At 49.9% G+C, this 19,876-nt stretch overlaps 4 protein-coding genes across 4 annotated transcripts; all 4 read left to right on the forward strand.

Annotated features, from left to right (window-relative positions):
* Positions 1-24: 24 nt before the first annotated feature.
* On the forward strand, positions 25-1,682 carry N7458_001015 (uncharacterized protein; the record flags this gene model as incomplete). Its single annotated transcript, XM_056904409.1, has 4 exons — positions 25-86; positions 149-1,350; positions 1,405-1,474; positions 1,523-1,682. 4 exons carry the CDS (start codon positions 25-27, stop codon positions 1,680-1,682), a joined length of 1,494 nt encoding a protein of 497 aa, XP_056772176.1.
* Positions 1,683-4,997: 3,315 nt separating this feature from the next.
* On the forward strand, positions 4,998-5,920 carry N7458_001016 (uncharacterized protein; the record flags this gene model as incomplete). The annotated part of the gene is made up of 3 exons (XM_056904410.1): positions 4,998-5,546; positions 5,600-5,832; positions 5,887-5,920. The coding sequence occupies 3 exons, from the start codon at positions 4,998-5,000 to the stop codon at positions 5,918-5,920; spliced, it is 816 nt and encodes a 271-aa protein (XP_056772177.1).
* Positions 5,921-7,664: 1,744 nt separating this feature from the next.
* N7458_001017 (uncharacterized protein) lies at positions 7,665-8,225 on the forward strand (the record flags this gene model as incomplete). The annotated part of the gene is made up of 2 exons (XM_056904411.1): positions 7,665-7,774; positions 7,796-8,225. 2 exons carry the CDS (start codon positions 7,665-7,667, stop codon positions 8,223-8,225), a joined length of 540 nt encoding a protein of 179 aa, XP_056772178.1.
* Positions 8,226-8,298: 73 nt separating this feature from the next.
* N7458_001018 (uncharacterized protein) lies at positions 8,299-8,602 on the forward strand (the record flags this gene model as incomplete). The annotated part of the gene is given in 2 exon segments (XM_056904412.1): positions 8,299-8,410; positions 8,427-8,602. 2 exon segments carry the CDS (start codon positions 8,299-8,301, stop codon positions 8,600-8,602), a joined length of 288 nt encoding a protein of 95 aa, XP_056772179.1.
* Positions 8,603-19,876: the final 11,274 nt, after the last annotated feature.

The following is a 19,876-nucleotide window of genomic DNA, read 5'->3' on the forward strand; positions in this document are numbered from 1 at the left end:
CGCTTTTCACGCTCTCCTCTTACGATGTCGGACCTCTTCGCTACTATTGAAACTCCCGTCACCAAATACGAGCAGCCTCTTGGCTTGTATGGCGTCTTCCTAACCTATATATAGTGTCTAGTCCCTTTCTAACCGCTGTTGGCTTTAGGTTTATTAACAATGAGTTCGTGAAAGGTGCTAAGGGCCAGACCTTCGAGACTATCAACCCCTCGACTGAGAAGGGCATTGTCGCCATTCACGAAGCCACTGAAGAGGATGTTGACATCGCTGTTGCTGCTGCCCGTGCGGCCTTTGAGGGCTCATGGCGTCAGGTCACTCCTCACGAGCGTGGCCGTTATTTGAACAAGCTAGCAGATCTGATGGAGCGTGATGTTGACACACTCTGTGCTATCGAGGCCCTTGATAACGGCAAGGCCTTTACTATGGCTAACATTGATATTACTAACTCCATCGGCTGTTTGCGTTACTATGCCGGCTGGGCCGACAAGATCCACGGTCAAACTATTGATACCAACCCCGAGACTCTCACCTACACCCGTCACGAACCCATCGGTGTTTGTGGTCAAATTATTCCCTGGAACTTCCCCCTTCTTATGTGGTCCTGGAAGATCGGTCCTGCTGTTGCTACTGGCAACACCGTTGTCTTAAAGACCGCTGAACAGACCCCTCTATCTGCTCTCTACACCGCTAAGCTTGTAAAGGAGGCTGGATTCCCTGCTGGTGTTATTAACATTATTTCTGGCTTCGGCCGTGTTGCTGGTGCCGCTATCTCTAAGCACTTGGATATTGATAAGGTTGCCTTCACCGGTTCCACCCTGGTTGGACGTACCATCCTCCAAGATGCCGCTAAGAGCAACCTCAGGAAGGTTACTCTTGAGCTAGGTGGCAAGTCTCCAAACATTATCTTTGATGATGCCGATATCGACAATGCTATCTCCTGGTCAAACTTTGGTATCTTCTTCAACCACGGCCAGTGCTGCGCTGCCGGATCCCGTATTCTTGTTCAGGAGGGCATTTACGACAAGTTTATTGCTCGCCTTAAGGAGCGTACCTCCCAGAACAAGGTTGGAAACCCCTTCGAGCAGGACACCTTCCAGGGTCCTCAGGTCTCTCAGCTCCAGTTCGATAGGATCATGGAGTATATCAGTCACGGGAAGCAGGCCGGCGCCACCCTCGCTGTCGGAGGTGAGCGCTACGGCAAGGAGGGCTACTTCATTCAGCCCACTGTCTTTACTGACGTCACCACCGACATGAAGATTGTCCAGGAGGAGATCTTCGGTCCTGTTGTCACGGTGCAGAAGTTCAAGGATGAGGCTGAGGCTATCAAGCTCGGTAACAGCACCCAATATGGTAAGCTCAGAGCAGTTGTTATATTGTAAGTTTTTTTTTATTAACATGCGCCAGGTCTTGCTGCTGGTATCCACACAAAGAACGTGAACACTGCTATTCGCGTCTCTAACGCCCTGCACGCTGGGTAAGTGCTAAGTCTACTATTATTATAGACATAGCTAATCTTTTACAGTACTGTCTGGATCAACAGCTACAACCTGATCTCTTACCAGGCTCCCTTTGGCGGCTTCAAGCAGTCCGGTATAGGTCGTGAGCTCGGCTCCTACGCTCTTGAGAATTACACCCAGGTTAAGACAGTGCAGTACCGCCTGGGTGACGCCCTCTTCGCTTGAATATAACCAGGGATGATATCACGACAAATTTGCGTACAAGTTGGAAATAGTCCAAAAAAATCAGGGATAACTAATCCCAGACGATTTTATAATCTAAATGTGCATGCGTGGTCTACATAAACCCTCCTTAGTATTCTACCTGAATCCGGAACATCATGATGATGATGATGATGATGATGATGATGATGATGATGATGGATTCATACTCGGATCTGTCAGGTGGTAGCCCGATTTACCGGCAGGACACTATCCCCTCGTCCGTCTCGGGCAGTCCATTTAGCGAATTACCACTAGTGTATCATATTGACCAATTAATTCAACGCACTATATTATTCTATATATGATTGGATATAATAGCCCCACTACCTGCTAAGTCATTCACGCGTGTCGAAGAACACGCGTAGCCTACCATCTGCCATATCAATCTGCCATACCTTCTACAGTACTATACCATCTACTTTACCAATGGCTAAAAAGAAACCTACTGTGGCTACACATAAGCGTAACCTTGATGAGATTGTCGCCGAATTACCGACCAAAGAGGAACTATCTTAGCGGCTTCAGCCCTTGGTCCCTACCTCTACACCACCAGAGCTACACCTACCTAGTGGCCTAGACCTCGATAGCCTATACGCGATCTTCACGCTTTTTATCAGCGAGAATATCTTCGAATTCATTAGCCAGTCTACCAACAAATACGCGCAGAAACCTAATCTAGGCGATGACGATCTGTCTACTACTAGTAGTAGCCGACCGTGGAAGGATACTTCTACTGCAGAGATCAAGGTTTTCTTTGGTATTCTGATATATATGGGTATTCATTAAGAGGCACGTATTAGTGACTATTGGGAGCATAATGCGCAAGAGAGACCACTCCATATGCCTAGGTTTTATATGACCTTAAAGCGCTTTGAGCAGATCAAGCGATATCTGTATATATCCCGACAAGAGCATTATGATACTCCTATTAAGTAGTGGTGGTATAAACTAGAGCTATTAGCCTCGTTCTTTAATAAGGCTGCCCAAAAGCACTACCGACCAGGATTAAATATATCGATCGATAAGACTACGATCCGATACTTTGGGCGTACGAAGCACACTGTTAAGATGCCAAGCCAATTCAGCAGGGATATAAGATCTTTGCTCTCGCAGAACATAGCTATATATGGACCTTTACATGGACTAGCCGCCTATGAGGGATCGCAGAGCTGGTGACTGCTAGACTGTTATGATATATCCTGTCATGAGGTTATTCACATGTTGATGCCTCAGGCTTTCGAGGCCTGGGGTTCCTGGCGGGTTGGCAGCCTTTCGGCGGTGAGCCACCAACCCTTCGTCATCGTCACGAAGGCAAGACGCTGCAGGGAAGGACCCTGTATGAATGTTACACCATCTCGCGTTCCCTCCTTTCCGTGTGTTTAGCCCTTCTTTCTGTTTGGGACGAAGATTGTACATAAAATTGAGCCATGGGGGAGAGGTTTCGAACCCCCCAAGAAACAGTATTTGAACAATCTGACTTGTTACCTTTTCTCCTACCTGATTGACAGGCTTTCTACCCTGACTTGTAGAATCTCTTTACATAGACAGCCTAGTCTTAGCCCTACAGCAACGATAGTGCTAGATATGATCAAGAAGCTTCCTGGGCTAAATGCGATAGCCACCCTACCTGCTAATGCGATGGCTACCCTACCTGCCAATACGATAGACACCCTGCCTAAACTAGCACCCTGTATTGTCTATATAGATAATTACTTCACCTCGGTTGCTCTTTTTAAAGAGCTACGCAATATCCGATATAGAGCATATAGTACTACACGCCCTTAAAATAGGATACCTTTACAGCTTATTAAGCTAAAGGATCATATTAAAACAATATAATAGAGTAGCTTATATATATCCGAAGCTTAGGAGGTTTTATGTCTCGCTTAGTAGGATAATAATATAGTATTACTACTATCCACTATCTATTCGCTAGAGATTTTTAGTAGTCTTCTACACAACCTTGCAGGACCTAGACCTAGCCCGGACCCGACCTAGCGTTAGGCTAGATCTAGGACTAAAATACTAACCTAGTGCTATCAGTGCCTTTCTGCCCACCCACCGCTTTCGCTTGTCTTCACCATGGACTCAACTTGCATCCATAAACACTAACAAAATCTAGGATGCTTGCAGGTCATACAAAAACGATAAGTTGTCAATTGCTTATGCGTAGTCTCACATCACGTATCGTCATTTTGTTGTCAGGACGACTTGCGACTGGATAATAAACTAGAAAGGTCAGTGAAGGATACCTTTCAGATGAGATATGCCGGGGCAAGACCAAAAATGACAAAACGTTTTTCATTGGCTGTACAGTCTGTGATATATATTCTCGGATGTTATGGTCTATACAAAAACTCGTTTGTGAACGGTGATCACCAGGATGTTGAAACGGACCGGGCAATCGACTTATTTCGGAAGTGTTGAAAGTATCGCACCAGTTGGCATCTTAGGTCTTAATGGCGGCCTCTCGTCTATAAATTCCCATCAAATCCCACTACTGTTTCCCATCGACTTGGTTCGCTTTCCACCTCATTTTCTCATAGTTGTGATAAAGCAGTCATCTTATGGGAATCCCCCTACAATAGACTCGATGTAACCAAGCCATCTCCCCAGCAATGTGGTGGAGAATTTGATCAAAACAAACCTCTCCAAGTTGAGCCAGCTCATCGTCAGCACCAGAGTGATTGCAGGAAAACAGTTTTCTTTGCCGTCTCTTCGTCATATGTCCCAGACTGGGATACCCTAACCGCGTTCAGGGAGCTCTATCAGAATTGGTCAGTTCTACGTCGCCATCCGCTAAACACGTGCCCAGAGACTAAAGATAACTAAAAATAGGAGAGATGCCATCTTGGCACGTTTCAACTTAGGCCACCTCGACTTTCAGCCATATTATGAAGACAGAGGCAGTTGTATAGCAATCATCGTCCCTGATCTCTCAGATCGACATTGGCAGAGTCGTGCTTTGGGGTTCATCAAGTACGATAAGCACAGCGGTTGCGTGACAATCTCCAACTCCTGCGCTGAACTAAGCCTCAACGCACTTGAACTCGGCAGCTCATCGAAGCAGCATGATTCCAACTCTGCTGGCTGTCATGGAGAGGGCATGGAGAGGGTCTGAAGCCGGCGGCCCTGGTGATGGTGCGCAGTGGAGTCGAGATGGAATTATCTGCCAGCAGGAGCCACTGGCGTTTTGGCCTCTTGCAATCTCGTCTCTTCTGCGACATTAAGCCTTCCAATCATTCCAGTCCCAATGGCTCGGATCCAAGTGCCGACATGTTTCGGCTCTGTTCTCGCGTGGATAGGGAAGTGACGTTGGAGATTCGAGCTCCAAAAGAATCGCGAAAAAAAGCTTTGTCGCTTGCAGAATTTCGCATTTGCCTGAAAGTCACGCTCGACATTCGAGGGTTTTCGCATCCCTCAGATGTTCTACAGACCGAAGTCGGAGATCTTATTCTCGACCCCGATTTCCACGGCCGGGTCTACCTCAAGGGAATGCGTCTGCCGTGCTCTGGGTCAGGACTGAAGCAGGATCAATTTGCGTACAACTTCTTGCACGGAAAGGTGAATCGCGACCGACAGATTTTAGTCGATCGAGATGAGGAGGCCAACATGGTGCGACAAATCTTGGAAGCCGCAATTCGGAAACATCGCATCGCCTTTCTTCCCATCTACGTTGGTCTCCTACGCAATTCCCCGGACGCACTCGATGTTGAATCAGCTACCCATTTTCTGCAATCATCGACCAAGCTTCTTATCTGGCAGCATCTTCTGGGCGAGGCTGGCGATGAGAAATTCTTTTACAATGAAGCCTCCAGTGCCGAGGTAAGTTCCTTTAGACAGGGTATTTGTGGGGCGCGCAGCTCACGGAAAAACAGAGCATCACAAGCATTCGAGAAGTCTTGGAGAGACACCCTGTCAAGCTTCCGGAATCTCTGTGGACTTTGTTGCGCTCCTGTTCGGCAATCCGGACTCCAGAGGAAGAACAAATCGAGTGCTTCAAAACCGCAGAGGTGTGTCCAGTCCCAAAGACCAGCTACACACAAACCACACACAGAGCATTTATAGCTTGCATAGCGATCCTTCTGGAGGGCAGAAAGATCGAGGTACAGTATGTGCGTGCTAAACGCAGCCCAATCCAGGCGCTCTATAACTTTCACTCCAGGGTCTTGACGGTTGCTGACCAGTGGCTGGACTGAAGTTGTACCATCCCCCGACAAGGACTTATGTCCATTGGCCTCGGACTAGGCTTCACGCGCAGCCCTAAAAGCTTTGAACACCACACCCCAGCATGGTGGGTCCGATCATCAGGATCAAGCACTTTCGCTGCCGGTTAAACGGCCTTTCTCAGATGAGCCAGATCCGGCGAAGGCTGAGAGTTGCAAAAAGTTGAAAATTTCTCAACTAGTGGAGGATGTTGTTCAGCGTTAGAACTTAGTGCGGGTCCAAAATCCCCCGATTTATTCCACATCGAGGTGATCGGAATCGTCATGTCGGCGACGCCGGAGTACCGGGAATTGGAAGTTCGAGTTTAAAGTAATGCAAGAACGATTAACGATAGGTGAACTAGTAGGGTACGCATCGTTTTCACTTCAGACATTACAGGCTACCCGCAATGATTTGACTTCGGAGTGCACGACTTTGTTCATTCAACCAGAAACTCTTAAACAAGCCTCAACCATCTGATTCTGCGCGAGCTTCGAAAAGTAAGCTGGGCAGGGTTACGTGCTGATCTCAAGACCTATATTAATCAAGACCTTCTTCCCAGCTCTTGGATTCCACTATCTACTAGCCATTGCATTCGGCGTCCTATGGCTGCCTATTCCACTGTCATCGATGGAGAATTCCAACGCCTGAAACAAATGAAAGACAACAAAGTCAGCGAAGAGATTATGGATTTCCTCGAAGCCCATTCGAATCTCAAGTTTAGAGGCGCTTCTAACCCAACGGGTCAACTTAGAAGGTCTCTTATTCATTACGCAGCTATGGGTGATTGCAAAGAGCTTTTGCTACAACTATTAGTGATCCGCACACCAATTAATCATCGCGATGGCGACAAAAGAACGCCTCTTTCCCGGGTTGCCCAATATGGCTCGTATGTCACCGCAAGAATTCTGGTGGAGAACGGAGCCAATGCTAATGCGTTGGATAATATGTACTTGACCCCTCTTTCACGGCTCTTGCAACAAGACAAGGTTGAGAAAAATCATCATCAGGCTCTAAAGCTGTATCTTGAGAAGAAAGGAGCAACTAGAAAGGGTCGAAAACGCGCTTGGATCGTGAGGAGTATTGGGCTTCTTTGATGATAAAAAGACATCAAACATCATTTCATGTTATTCCGGAAAGATTCTCGGATTTTCGGCCAAAAAGCTTTAGTATTTTATATAGTATCAAATCATTCACCTCCTGGACTTTATACTGGATTGGTACCCCTACCTAGTTATAAGCAAGTACGGCATAGTCATATGTTCCATGTTTCCCTCTCGTCAAGCGGGTCTGATACGAGTCTCCGATGATTGGAAATCGTCATTTACAATGATCACGACCTGTTTCGAAGCGAATGATACATTAACTAGACCTAGCGTTACTGTATCGATCTTTAATTTAGTTGCTACCCGTTAGTAAGAACCTCTCAAGCCTCCCATCAAGTTTATGTTTCAGCGTCACTTACCTCAAGAAATAGGTTCAAACATCTGGTCAATGCCGGTTGAAAAGGTTGCCCTACAAGGAAGAGCGCTCAACTTGATGTAGCGGCATCACGGACAAAGCATGACTCTGCGCCGCTGGTCGACATGATTTGCCACCTCATATAAAGTCATCGATGTGGGAAATGACATTCACGACAAGTATTTATTCAGACAGCCTCGTCTTCGCAATCTGTCAGCTTAAGGCGAAAAGTCAATTTCTGCTCTCACCCTAGCTCACCCTTACCACTACTACAGTATGACGGAAAGTACATTCCAGGCTAATATATTGTTCGACTTCGCCGAAATTCAGGCTCACGCACAAGCCTCGACAACAGCGAATCGTTCCGCCATCAATGCGGATAGTTAGTGGATATCAAGAAGAAAAAGCCGCCCATCCTCTCGCGCGCCGAAATCGAAAGTCATCACTGGTCCCCCGAAGTCCCTTTATCTTCCACGCTTGTGCTATACCGATGATATCGGATCCTTCTTGATTGTCAGACGAGAGTCACCACGGGATACCTATCAACCTGTGTTCACCTACGACGGCGCGGGGAAAGTGACCATCGACACTCGCTGCTCACGTCCCTCTCGCATGGTTGCCATCAGGAAGTATCCCAAACAGGACACGCGTTGGCTGATCGGACGATTTGGCGGCTTCAACATAGAAATGTACTTTCCTTGTTGGAGTGTTACCTCGATGTTAATTTCACTTTTTTCTGGTGGACGATTTGAGGTTGACCCTCGGCCATATCATAGCCTGCCCGAAAATTCGTCCTGCCGAGTTCGAGCTCGGATGTATTATGGTTCAAGTAGGTGACCGTCTGCGGAAATAAGGACTGGACTGACTTATTATCAGGTTCTCAACGGTGTATCCTACCTCCATCCTTGACATGTCACGATATACTGTTTGGACTGGATGGACTGGTAAATATCGGTATGTTAACAATCATCCTCTCAGATTCACCCTATTGCTGATCACTTGTAACACGTCTAGAATGGTGTGTACGTTGTACCACAGCCCAGGCAGAGGCAACTTATATTGCGGCAGTGCCATCTATAGTGACGCAGCTCATGATTCAAAATGACAAGGATGTAGTTGCAAACGACATGTCGAGTGGCTCGCCCCTCAAATCCAGCATTGTTCAATTTCTGAATGCCGTGAAGGGAGAATCATCCCTCTTTGTCTTAAAATAAGTAAGAGACATATATGGCCGAAGCGTTAGTGTCAGACACTGACCGCCGCTAGCAACCACTTGTCACAGAGAGGCACCATTCCATTAACGACCTCATGAGTCTCGCCAGAGCAACGCTGTATTTGAGCGGGATCAGAAATGAGAATTGAAGAGCCCGCAAAAGTCTACTTGATATTATAAATATGCCAGTAATACTCACACAACTTTGACTTGTTTGTGCTATCTACATCATCTCATCCAGAGAGGTGGATTATGACGCCACAAGATGCTCTAGGATACGAAAGAACTACTGCCCTTCAGCATCGAGGATGACCGTGCAAAGCGGCAAAGAACAGTTCTTTATGAAATATCAGTTGATGATTTTTCTCGCCAGAAGAGGTCTAGTCTGCCGGTCGTGAAACCTGACACGTTCCTCAAGTCATCTTGCATCGCGATCACTGTGACGGATAGTATTTGATATAGTACAGCATGAGAGATTTTAAGAATGGAATGAAAATAGCTTTATTTGCGGATTGAATTATTATCTGAACCAATCTGTGGTCTAAGGATCCCGATTTCAAGGAGCGAGATCGGATTTCGAACTGTGCCACGAGGTATTTTTCAAACTACCGAGCTCTCAGGTTTTGCGTGTGTGATAGTTTGTGCGAAGACGTGGTGCGAATATTGGACACTTGAAGCAACTCAGCCTGTATAGCTGTCTTCATCCGGGTTGAGGTTGCCAATTCGAAAGTAAGTTTTGCTTCCACCAATAACGACTTGCTGCCCATTTGCTTCTGCATGTACAGAAATGGATGGTGGATATGGTCCTGGAGTGTATCTGATTTCATCGAGGACGTCTTCATATCCAACAAGGCTTCTACCCAAATGAAGCTGTTGGAAAGCTCAAAAGAGTCTGTGCCACCGTTGTGTGTGGATACGATAGTATTGAACAGCGGCCCAAATGTGGTGACTGGTAGTCCGATGCAGATGAAAACTCTCGCGGAACGCTCTTTAGATCGCAACACCGATATCACCAGGTTTTGTTTTTCTGGACTCCTTCGATCAATGACAACGCAACCTGAGATCCAGAATTCAGTCGACCAGCCAACGCGACGTTGTTGAAATTTCCTCCATCGAGTTTGTCCATGGGGATATAAAAACCTTAGGAATTCGAATATAGGACTATGGCTCTGATAACCGAGCAAAATGATCTTCCTACTGGCTGACATGGTTGATTGGAGAATTCCAATCTTGTACCCGTCCTAGTCCAGATTGGTTAGATGTGCTGGAGGTAAGACCTTGAGGGTGCTTCCTTCACCAGAACTCCGACCGATTGGCTGGCTGGTCCTCTAGTATTTCGACAGTTTCTAGAGCAATGTCGATACTCTGGCCGGAAAGCCTCAATTGAACCCGTCGCCAGACCAACTCCTCTGTCTTGGAGTAGATAAACGGAAACCGAACGACCGATGAAGATGAAAACTCTGGCTGGACCGTCCGAGTTAAGCTTTGAAAATCAGTATTTGTGTTCACTACTCTACACTACAAGTGGCATACCTCTTGTATAGGCTATGGAATTGCCACCAAATCCGCTCAGAGGTTATTTCAACCATCAATATACCTGGCGCTTTGAATTGGAACGGATAGTTGTTGACCTTCAAAAAGATCCTGAAGGCCCTTACCAAGTGTGAAGTCAGAAAAAAAGAGCCGTGTTCTTTCTAAGGGAAGAGCGTCTTTGCCATTGAATAAAATGTGAGCTCTGGCTTGTGTTTTGTGCGTGCAAGGCTTGGCCCCTGGTGAATATAACGGTCTCACTGTTTCTGAATAGACGAGGTGAAATCAACTTGTTGAACCAATGCGGCAGATTTCAACCTTTGTGCCCAGCCGCATCCCACTTGCACTATACGGGTCTCATGGATAGAATTATCTAGAGATAGGCGCAGGTGCTATTTGCCGGTATGCCCTTTCTTTATGCCGTCTTGTTGCCTCCAGAATTGACGACAGTCTACCGACGATCTTCTATTCTCTATCTCTTTCTTTGAATCAAAAGTTCTAAGCCCATAGTAGACGATAATTCAACCTGGATCGTTTTTGGCCTCTTGTAAAGTATCTATAGCCACATGACCGGGCAACTCTGCAGGAAACAGGACGACAAGCTATTTACCCATCATCCCGGGTGCAACCTCCGAAAAAGGTCAAAGCAACGCTTGAATCCAGCTCACTCTCGATTTTATCCATCATAAATTTAGATATCTTCCGGAAAATGAGGAATGGCAGAGCCACCCCATACTACTCTGTGTGTGTGTGTGTGTGTGTGTGTGTGTGTGTGAATTCATTTACCCTGACCCCTCAAAACGATATGCAGGATACAACCACTATATATCTCCGTGTATGTACATGTAAAGTGTTCCACTTCCTGAAAACGAACTTGAAGCCTCGTCAAGGCCTACCGTGGCCTAATTGCCGTTCCCACTGTTAGGCTGCCCTCGTGGCGCGCGTCCACAAAACCTTTGTGACGCCTCGGCGAAGTCCAGCACGGCATTGACCGTCCTGGCTCGCGAGACGGTGTCTGGTTTACCTCTCTCACCTTGTTTCGAGCCTCCCAGCAGACTCGCCACGCTATTGAATGCGTCTTCAACTTCTCTCTGTAACTTCCTTCTAAGTTCCCTCAACCTCGGGCAGTCCACCAACACATGGGTGAGTGTTTCTTGCGCGCCGCATGCGCACCGGTCATCGTCACTGTAGCCAACCTTCTTGCGGTAGCTGGATAACCGGTTGTGGCCTGTGCGCAGCTGCATCAAGAGGTATACGCGGTTCCCCGGCAGGTTCCCGTATAACCTCCTCGTGTAACTAGATAGTAGTGCGTTGTCGACCTTTCGTAAGGGACCACCTTTAGTGGACGATTTCCATTCTTGTTCCCACTGAGCGTAGATGTTCCGACGGATGAGTATCCTCTCTCTAGTAAGGAGCGCACGGAAAGGATGGGATTTGCCCAGGTTGGCGGCGTCCTTTGCTAATCGATCTGCGGCGTCGTTTCCAGGGTTGTCACAATGCCCTGGCATCCATTGAAAGCGGAGTGCGATTCCAACTGCTAAAACCTCGGCTGCAGCCTGGAGGATTGCGTGGACGATACGCTGTCCTGATCTGTTCCTCGCGCTTTGGGTCGCCTATAGGGCGGACCCGCTATCGCACAGGATCGTCGCTGTCAGTTGTCTGTTTGCTGTTCCCAAGTGTTCGTGGGTGATCTTGAACGCTATTCTGATCGCGTAGAAGATGCCGATGAGCTCTGCTACGTAGACAGACCAGCGATCCATTGTTCCCACCTGGATCTGTTAGGATTCGGCGATCTCCAGGTTGTAGTCAAGCACCACGACGGCGGCGCCTAGGTGACCCTCGCGTGCCGAGGCATCCGAGTAGACAACAATGTCGGACGTGGACCGTACGGTCTCGGCTCGATCCGTTGCCGTGTCTCGGTCTAGCCCGATCTCAATCTCCGTGAAGGCCTCGGCGCGCCACGGCGGTAGCGGCCGTGGGTCGATCGACTCTAGTTCGTTTAATCTGTCTACGTTCATGGTCTTCAACGCTTCCGCAAGTGGGAAGCGAGCATATGACCCGATGTTGTGTCTGCGTTTCTGAGCTCGGGATAATGCATTCCAAATGGGGTGTTCTCGAGGTAGAGTGTAGAGACGTGCGATGGTGTTCTGGGCTCGGTGGCGGAGACGGAGGTGGGTAGAAAAGATGTGTGCCTGTACCTCTAGGGTTAGGGTTGCTACCGTCCTAAACGCTGACAGGATCCGGATCAGCGATATCCTCTGGACCGAGTTCAGGTGTCGCAGGTGAGCCTTGTCTCGTAATGGGTCATGCCAGACTGTCGATGCATAGTCTACCACTGGCGTGACGCAAGCCCGGTAGAGCTGATGCATCTGCTCTGAGCGTAGATATCGTCGTCCGCCTAAGGTGATGCTGACCTTGGTTGCGCGCTTGATGGCTTGCTGGACGTGTTCTTTCCATCTTAGCTCCTGGTCGAAGATCACGCCGAGTAGCTTAGCCGTGGGTGACGGTTCCACTGTCTTCCCGTTCATAGCCACTTAGCCCTGGAGCTGTTCGCTTCTTTTACTAGTGAGGTGAATAAGCTCGGTTTTCTCAGCTGCGAAGCGGGACCCGGTTCGTTGGGCCCACGCTTCGATGCGTGGGATGTCTTCCAACTGAATCTTGGCTAGGTTCTCCTCGGATGAGCGACCTACTCGCCAGCGAAAGTAGTCATCGATGAAGGCTGATGCACCTCCGTGGAAGGTGACGGGTTGGTCGACTAGATCGGAATTGAAGAAATCAAACAGGATAGGGGAAAGGGATGAGCCTTGCGCCAGACCTGCATTCAGCAGGGGCGTGACCTCGGTACGGAAGTCGTCGAATCCTATGCTAGCGTGGCGGTCGTTCATAAAGCTCGCAATCCATTTTCTCGCCACTGTTGATATCCTTCTTGCCCGGAGGCAGGCGTCCAGGCTCACTTTGTTGACTCCGTTAAAGGCTCCTTTTAGGTCGAAGGCCACCAGGCTCACCACCTTATTTTGTACCAGGCTCGGTCGATCGCGTTGGAGAGGACCAGCAGGGCTTGTTTGATGGTCCTGCCCGGTCTCCCATCAAATTAGGTGTCTGGCAGTAGACCGTGCTTTTAGGCGAGATATGATAGCCGTCGCGCCATAACCGACTCGAGAAGTTTACCCAGTGTGTTAAGGAGTGAGATCGGGCGGTAGGCCCCAGGGACCGCGTAATCCGGTTTCCCAGGTTTCCGTAGCACCACGATCTTCGCTCTCCGCCATCGCTTTGGGTGATGTCCTAGGTTGATCGACGCGGTGAAGATTTCGGTGATGAAGGGTTTAAGGTATTTCCATAGCTGCTTCCATACGAGTGTCGGCAGGTCGTCCTCACCAGGAGCCGTGGAGCCTTTTGCGGCTTGTAGGGAACGTTCGATCTCGAGTTCGGCGACAGGTTGCCAGGGGAGTTCTAGCGGAGCGGAGGTTGGCGGGTCTCCGTGGGGTTCGTCCATATGTGGGAAGAAGGCGTCTAAGAAAGCTTGTGCCTTTTCCTCGTTCTCGCTGAGTATGTTCGTGCCCACACGCAGGGCCGGGACACAGCCCCAAGCCTGCCGTGGTTTCGTATAGGTAGCTGCCTTCCAGAGTTTCCTTTCCCCGGCTTCATCCAGGAAATGTTTCCAATGCGACGCTTTGACTTTTTCGATAGTTCGAGTCCACGCGCGTCGTTTCTGTTGCATCTCTTGGAAGAGGGTCATGGAGCGGGTATGGCTTCGCCCGAGCTCCACACAACTCTCTTGCCACTTCCGTCGCAGCTGGTTGACCTCGATCTGTTGTATTTTGAGGTCTGGGGGGAACCATCGCTTCGAGTACGGTGTTGGTCGTAGGTTGGGGGTATATTTGTCCACTGCTGTTATAGTCGCCTCTGTGAGCCTTTTGACTGCCTCGTCTAGCGCTGGCCTCGTTTTCACCTCCTTCCATGGGCCCAATTGTCGAAGCACCTCATCGGCGATCTTATGCCAGCCCGTACGGTCGTAGGCCTTCCTCGCCTTGCCGGTAGGCTGGCGCGGGGCTCTTAGGCTCCATTCCGAGTACGTTGCGCGGTGGTCCGACCCGTAGTTCTCGTGGTAGAGATGACACTTGACGAGTAGCTCTGGCTGATTCGTTACCGTCTGGTCAATAGTGGTGTTCTTCCCCGGGTCGTTTAGGGGCCAGAATGTCGCTGTTCCTCGAGGAAGACAGCCGCGTAGGCTGTGGGTTTGGAAGAAGTCGATCAGTTCGCTTGCCTCTTCAATGAACCGTGGTAGGATATGGTTGCCTCCCCAAGTCGGGCGGTGTCGATTGAAATCTCCCGAGAGGATCACGCTTGTTGACCTTCGGTCCTCTTGGAGATTGGATGTTATTGTGTTTGCGATTGCTGTGAGTGCTAATTCCGCCGACGCTTCGTTAGGCGTGAATAGCGGGATCGGTGGGAGATAAACCGAGAAGAGAAGTATTTGGGAGTCTCCTGTCCAGATTTTGATTGCGGTGAGGTCTGGGTGGTCACAGTGGATCTGTCGGTGTGAAGATGTTGAGACTCTCTTGTTGACGTAGATTAGACTCCGGAAACGGTCTGCGTCGGTCTCGACGGTTGGTCGATAGAGCCGCCAGGCGCGATGGTTGACATGTGTTTGGTAGGTAGTGACTGAGGGTTCTTGGATTAGGAGAACATCCAAGTTTTAGCTTTGGTGGTCATTGATGAGTGCTTCCATCCTTGGTCCCGACTTCATTATGTTCAACTGTAGTATGCGTAGGTTCGTTTCTAACATTGATAGGAGTTGGAGGTTGCGGGGGTGGGACACTGTCGGTCCCCAGTAGGGTGTTCGCCGCTGCAGTCGAGGCATCGGGCTCTCACCCCCGGGGGGGGAGGGCATCGTTGTCGTTCGTATTGACCCGCGCAGTGGCCACACCGTGGTGTTTCCTTGCACAACCAGGCTAGATGTCCGAAACGTTGGCATCGGAAGCATCTCTTTTTCTTGATTTCGCGGCGTTCCACGCTGCCGATTTGTTTTTGTCCAGCAAGGAGGCCCCGATCAAGGATATATTCGGCTCCTTCTGCAGAGTCAAACCAGATGCCAAGTGACGCGAATTTCCCTAGCACCTTGTCCTTCCGCTTGAGCCACGCTAGCTCTTCAATCTGGAAGTTCAGTTCCGCTAGATCGTTATCTTCCATGATTTTTTGGACGGCTTGAGCGTTCACGTTCTCCAAGTCGAAGTCCTCAGTCGTTGCCCATGTTCTAGGCGGGTTTGGCTGTAGGTTGGCCTCGATTTGTGCTCTTAAGGCTCTGACTTCTTCATGAAGCCTGTCATTCTGCTCTCGGAGGACGTTCTGGTCGTGCTTGACCTCCTCGAGGTCCGCTTTAGTGGACTCGATGAGTGTGGTTTGGCGGTGGATAATGTCCTTGAGGCTGCCGATAAGCTTCCACACCTCTCTGGTGGTGATCCGGCCTGTGCCCTCGGTCGGCGTGTAACCTTCCCCATTTCTCGTTCTTTTTTCCATGATCTGGGCTGCGTCGATCGAAACTCGAGGCTGGAAATCCTCAACCGAGAAACTGGTGATGCTTTCTTGGGTGTTTGTGGGAGGGGCTTCGGGCCCTCCCGCGGGTGGGTCCGCCATCGGTCCGGCGTTAGCTCCCGCTCGGTACACAACCACAACAGTTTATATCGAGGATAATATCAACCACAACGTCCTACCTTTTGATCCTATACAGGATCCTCGGAAGAATCCTCGACGTGCCAGCGATACAGGAGTGTGTGTGTGTGTGTGTGTGTGAAATCATTTACCCTGTCCCGTCGCGAACGATATGCAGGATACAACAACTATCTATCCGTGTATGTACATGTAGAGTGTTCCACTTCCTGAAAACGAACTTCGAGCCTCGTCAAGGCCTACCGTGGCCTAATTGCCGTCTCCATTGTTAGGCTGCCCTCGTGGCGCGCGACCGCAGAACCTTTGTGACGCCTCGGCGAAGTCCAGCACGGCATTGACCGTCCTGGCCCGCGAGACGGTGTCTGGCTTACCTCTCTCACCTTGTTTTGAGCCTCCCAGCAGACTCGCCACGCTATTGAATGCGTCTCCAACTTCTCTCCGTAGCTCCCTTCGAAGATCCTTCAAATTCGGGCAGCCTACCAGTACGTGGGTAACTGTTTCTTGCGCGCCGCATACGCACTTGTCATCGTTACTGTGGCCAACCTTCTTGCGGTAGCTGGATAGCCAGTTGTGGCTACTGCGCAGCTGTATTAGGAGGTACGCGCGGTTCCTTGGCAGGTTCCCGTACAGCCTCCTCGTGTAACTCGCTGGTAGCGTGTTGTCGACCTTCCGTAAGGGAGCACCCTTGGCGGACGATTTCCATTCTTGTTCCCACTAAGCATAGATGTTCCGACGAATGAGCGCTCTCTCTCTTGTGAGAATCGGGCGGAAAGGATGTGTTTTGCCTGGGCTGGCGGCGTTCTTGGCCAGTTAGTCCGCAGCGTCGTTTCCAGGGTTGTCATAATGGCCTGGGACCCATTCGAGGCGGAGGGAGATTCCAGCCGCTAGAATCTCGGTGGCAGCCTGGAGGATCGCGTGGACGATCCGTTGTCCTGATTTGTTTCGCGCGCTCCGGATTGCCTGTAGCGATGACCTGCTGTCGCATAGGATCGATGCTGTCCGTCGTTCGTTTGCGGTTCTTGAGTGTTGATGGGCTATCTTGAACACTAGGCTAATCGCGTAAAAGATGCCTATAAGCTCCGCTATATGGACCGACCAGCGGTCTATCGGTCCTACCTGGACCTGTTGTGATTCGGTGATCTCCAGGCTATCGTTGAGCGCCACGACGGCAGCGCCTAGGTAACCCTCGCGTCCCGAGGTATCCGAGTAGACGATAATATCGGACGTGGACCGTATGGTCTCGGCCCGGTCCTTTGCCGATTCTCGGTCTGGCTCGATCTCAATCTCCGTGAAAGCTTCGGTTCGCCACGGTGGCAGCGGTCGCGGGTCGATTGTCTCTAGGTCGTTCAATCTCTCTGGGTTCATGGACTTTAACGCTTCCGCTAGCGGGAAGCGAGAGTATGACCCGACATTGCCGGAAATCCACTGGTTGCGCATCCCGGGTTTGAGCCAGAAGTGATATCATTAAAGATATGCGGGTTCGCGTAGATCCAAGGGTTCAAAAAGCCAAAAACGACATCGACATCATAATGGAATAAATTGGCCCATGTGGGTGTTGTTCATGACAAGAATCATCGTAGGACAGCCACGAGCTGAAAGAGGGGCTCAACCCCGGCCTGATCATCATGTGACCTCAGGGCGCTACTGTAAGCCAGGAAATTATCCGTGCATTCCAGCCCACGCACGACTTCCCAAGTGGTAGTCCGGTGATCATGTGGGTGGGGCGAGCACCGTTCCTGGAGAACGGATCGACCCGATCCAGATTTGTCAGATCTAGTAAGGCCCACGATAACAAGCCAAAATGTCCTCATTGAACGCTTTAACCTTATTACCTGGAGGCCACTGCTTCCTGACGATTTTCCAGCGCACATTCCGATAATCACTAGATTATAGTTTGTAATTGCCATGATCGAGAGCGGAGAGTATGGTGTGCTTACACTTTCCATCCCCATTTTTTTGAGGCCCATAGCTTTGTGAGCGACCACGAAGCTCCCAGGAACTCGCAGACCGCCGAGTCACATTTCCTAATATCCAGAATGCCCCAGATCTTTGCTCCGAAATTGTTTCACCTGCTCACTGAGCAGAGGGGGACTAAGCAGGATGGATCCAATTCCCCCGATCTGCGGTCTTCTTTGCTTCCTCGCCAAAACTTCTCTCCATCGCCTTTCAGAACCCCCTCTCGTCTCTCCACAACATGGCTCCAAGACTCACTAACTCAAAAGCTTGAAATGATTCGGGACATGATATTTAGCAAATCACTACAGTGACTACCTCGTAAATGAACGTTTTATAAGCCCTTAGGACTATACAGGCTTAATACGGAATCTATTTTAGGTTGTAATTTAAAACCGTATCGGAATACTGCTAACAAGCGGGGTCAGGAGCAGGTTAACTCTAAATGGGATAGTGGGTTTCAAGAGAGGGTTCGAGAAAGAACCTCTTATGTGCAAGTGGTGAATCTGATTTCGAACCATCCTGTATCGCTGGATCCTGTAGCTGCTGGGTAGCTGCTGACAGGTACTGAACACACTGAGGCCCTGTACTAACTGGAACGCTCAACAACTCGGATCTTCGAGCGTTGTGGTTGATACTATTGCGATATAAAACGTGGCTGTGTGCCGAGCGGGAACTAACCCCGGACCGATGGCCGACCCACCCACGGGAGGGCCCGAGCCCCTCCCCACAAATACCCATGGAGGGGCACAGCTGTTCTCACTGGAAAACTTCGAACCGTCGATTGTGCCTCGAAAGAGAAGAAGCCCTCGCAAAGGGAATGAAGTGTCCACCGCTTCTTACTCGAATCCCGAGTTTGCAGGCTCGGAAGACAATAGCGGACGGGTGACGACTAAGGAGGTGCGACAGCTCATCAACAGCCTGAAGGAAATTATCTCCCACCAAACCACGGTCATCGAATCCACCGAGGCCGAGATCCTAGAGGTTAAACACGACCAGAATATTCTCCGAGATCAGAATGAAAAGCTCCACGAAGAAATCAGAGCTCTGCGAGAACGAATTGAAACCCTGACACCAGCAGCCCCAACCAGATCATGGGCCACAGTGGCAGCCAACGGCGGCGACAGTTCCACCCAACTGAGCCATCAACCGCCCAAGAAAGAGCGGAACTGCGTCCGAATTAGCACCCAGAGATCGTTAGCAGACCCAAGAGACAATGACAACACTGACGGGAACACCTTCTGCCGATACCTCCCCACTGAGGCCGCCAATACCCACATCCGCACCGCCTTGCTGAACGCCCCCTCCACGCAAGATACCCAGGTTGGCGGTATCGGGACTACCAAGACGGGCTATGTAATCCGCTTCAAGGACGCAGAGTCAGCCGAAGTGGCCCGCAACAACACCGAGTGGCTGAGTGAGCTGGGGAACAACACGAAGCTAGTAAAACCACGATTCGGCGTCGTCGTACACCGTACCCCGACAGAGGACTTCGACCTAGAAAACGCGGCCACTCCGGCTATTGAGAAAATCATGGAAGAAAACGACTTGGCGGAACGCGGCTTCCGAATCGAAGAGGTGGCATGGCTGAAGAAGAAAGATAAGGTGTTAGGGAAATTTGCATCGCTGGGTATCTGGTTCGACTCCGCTGAGGGAGCCGACTATATCCTGAATAATGGTCTCCTCGTTGGACAAAGACAAAATGGAAGTGTGGAACGTCGCGAAATCAAGAAAAAGAGATGCTTCCGATGCCAACGTTTCGGTCACCTAGCGTGGTCGTGTAGGGAAACACCACGCTGTGGACATTGTGCGGGCCAACACGAGCGGCAACGATGCCCCCCCGGGATCAGAGCTAGATGCCTCGATTGCAGCGGCGAACACCCAACTGGCGACCGACAGTGTCCAACCCCCGCAACCTCAATCCCCATCAATGTTAGAGACGAACCTACGCATACTACAGTTGAACATCATGAAATCAGGACCACGGATGGAAGCACTCATCAACGACCACCAAAGCCAAAACTTGGATATGCTCCCAATCCAAGAACCCTCAATTACTACCTACCAAACACATGTCAACCACAGCGCCTGGCGGCTATATCGACCAACCGTCGAGACCGGCGCT

The sequence above is a fragment of the Penicillium daleae genome (genome assembly GCF_028827525.1).
Source record: "Penicillium daleae strain IBT 16125 chromosome Unknown utg000001l_segment0_segment0, whole genome shotgun sequence".
In the NCBI taxonomy this organism is placed as follows: domain Eukaryota; kingdom Fungi; phylum Ascomycota; class Eurotiomycetes; order Eurotiales; family Aspergillaceae; genus Penicillium; species Penicillium daleae.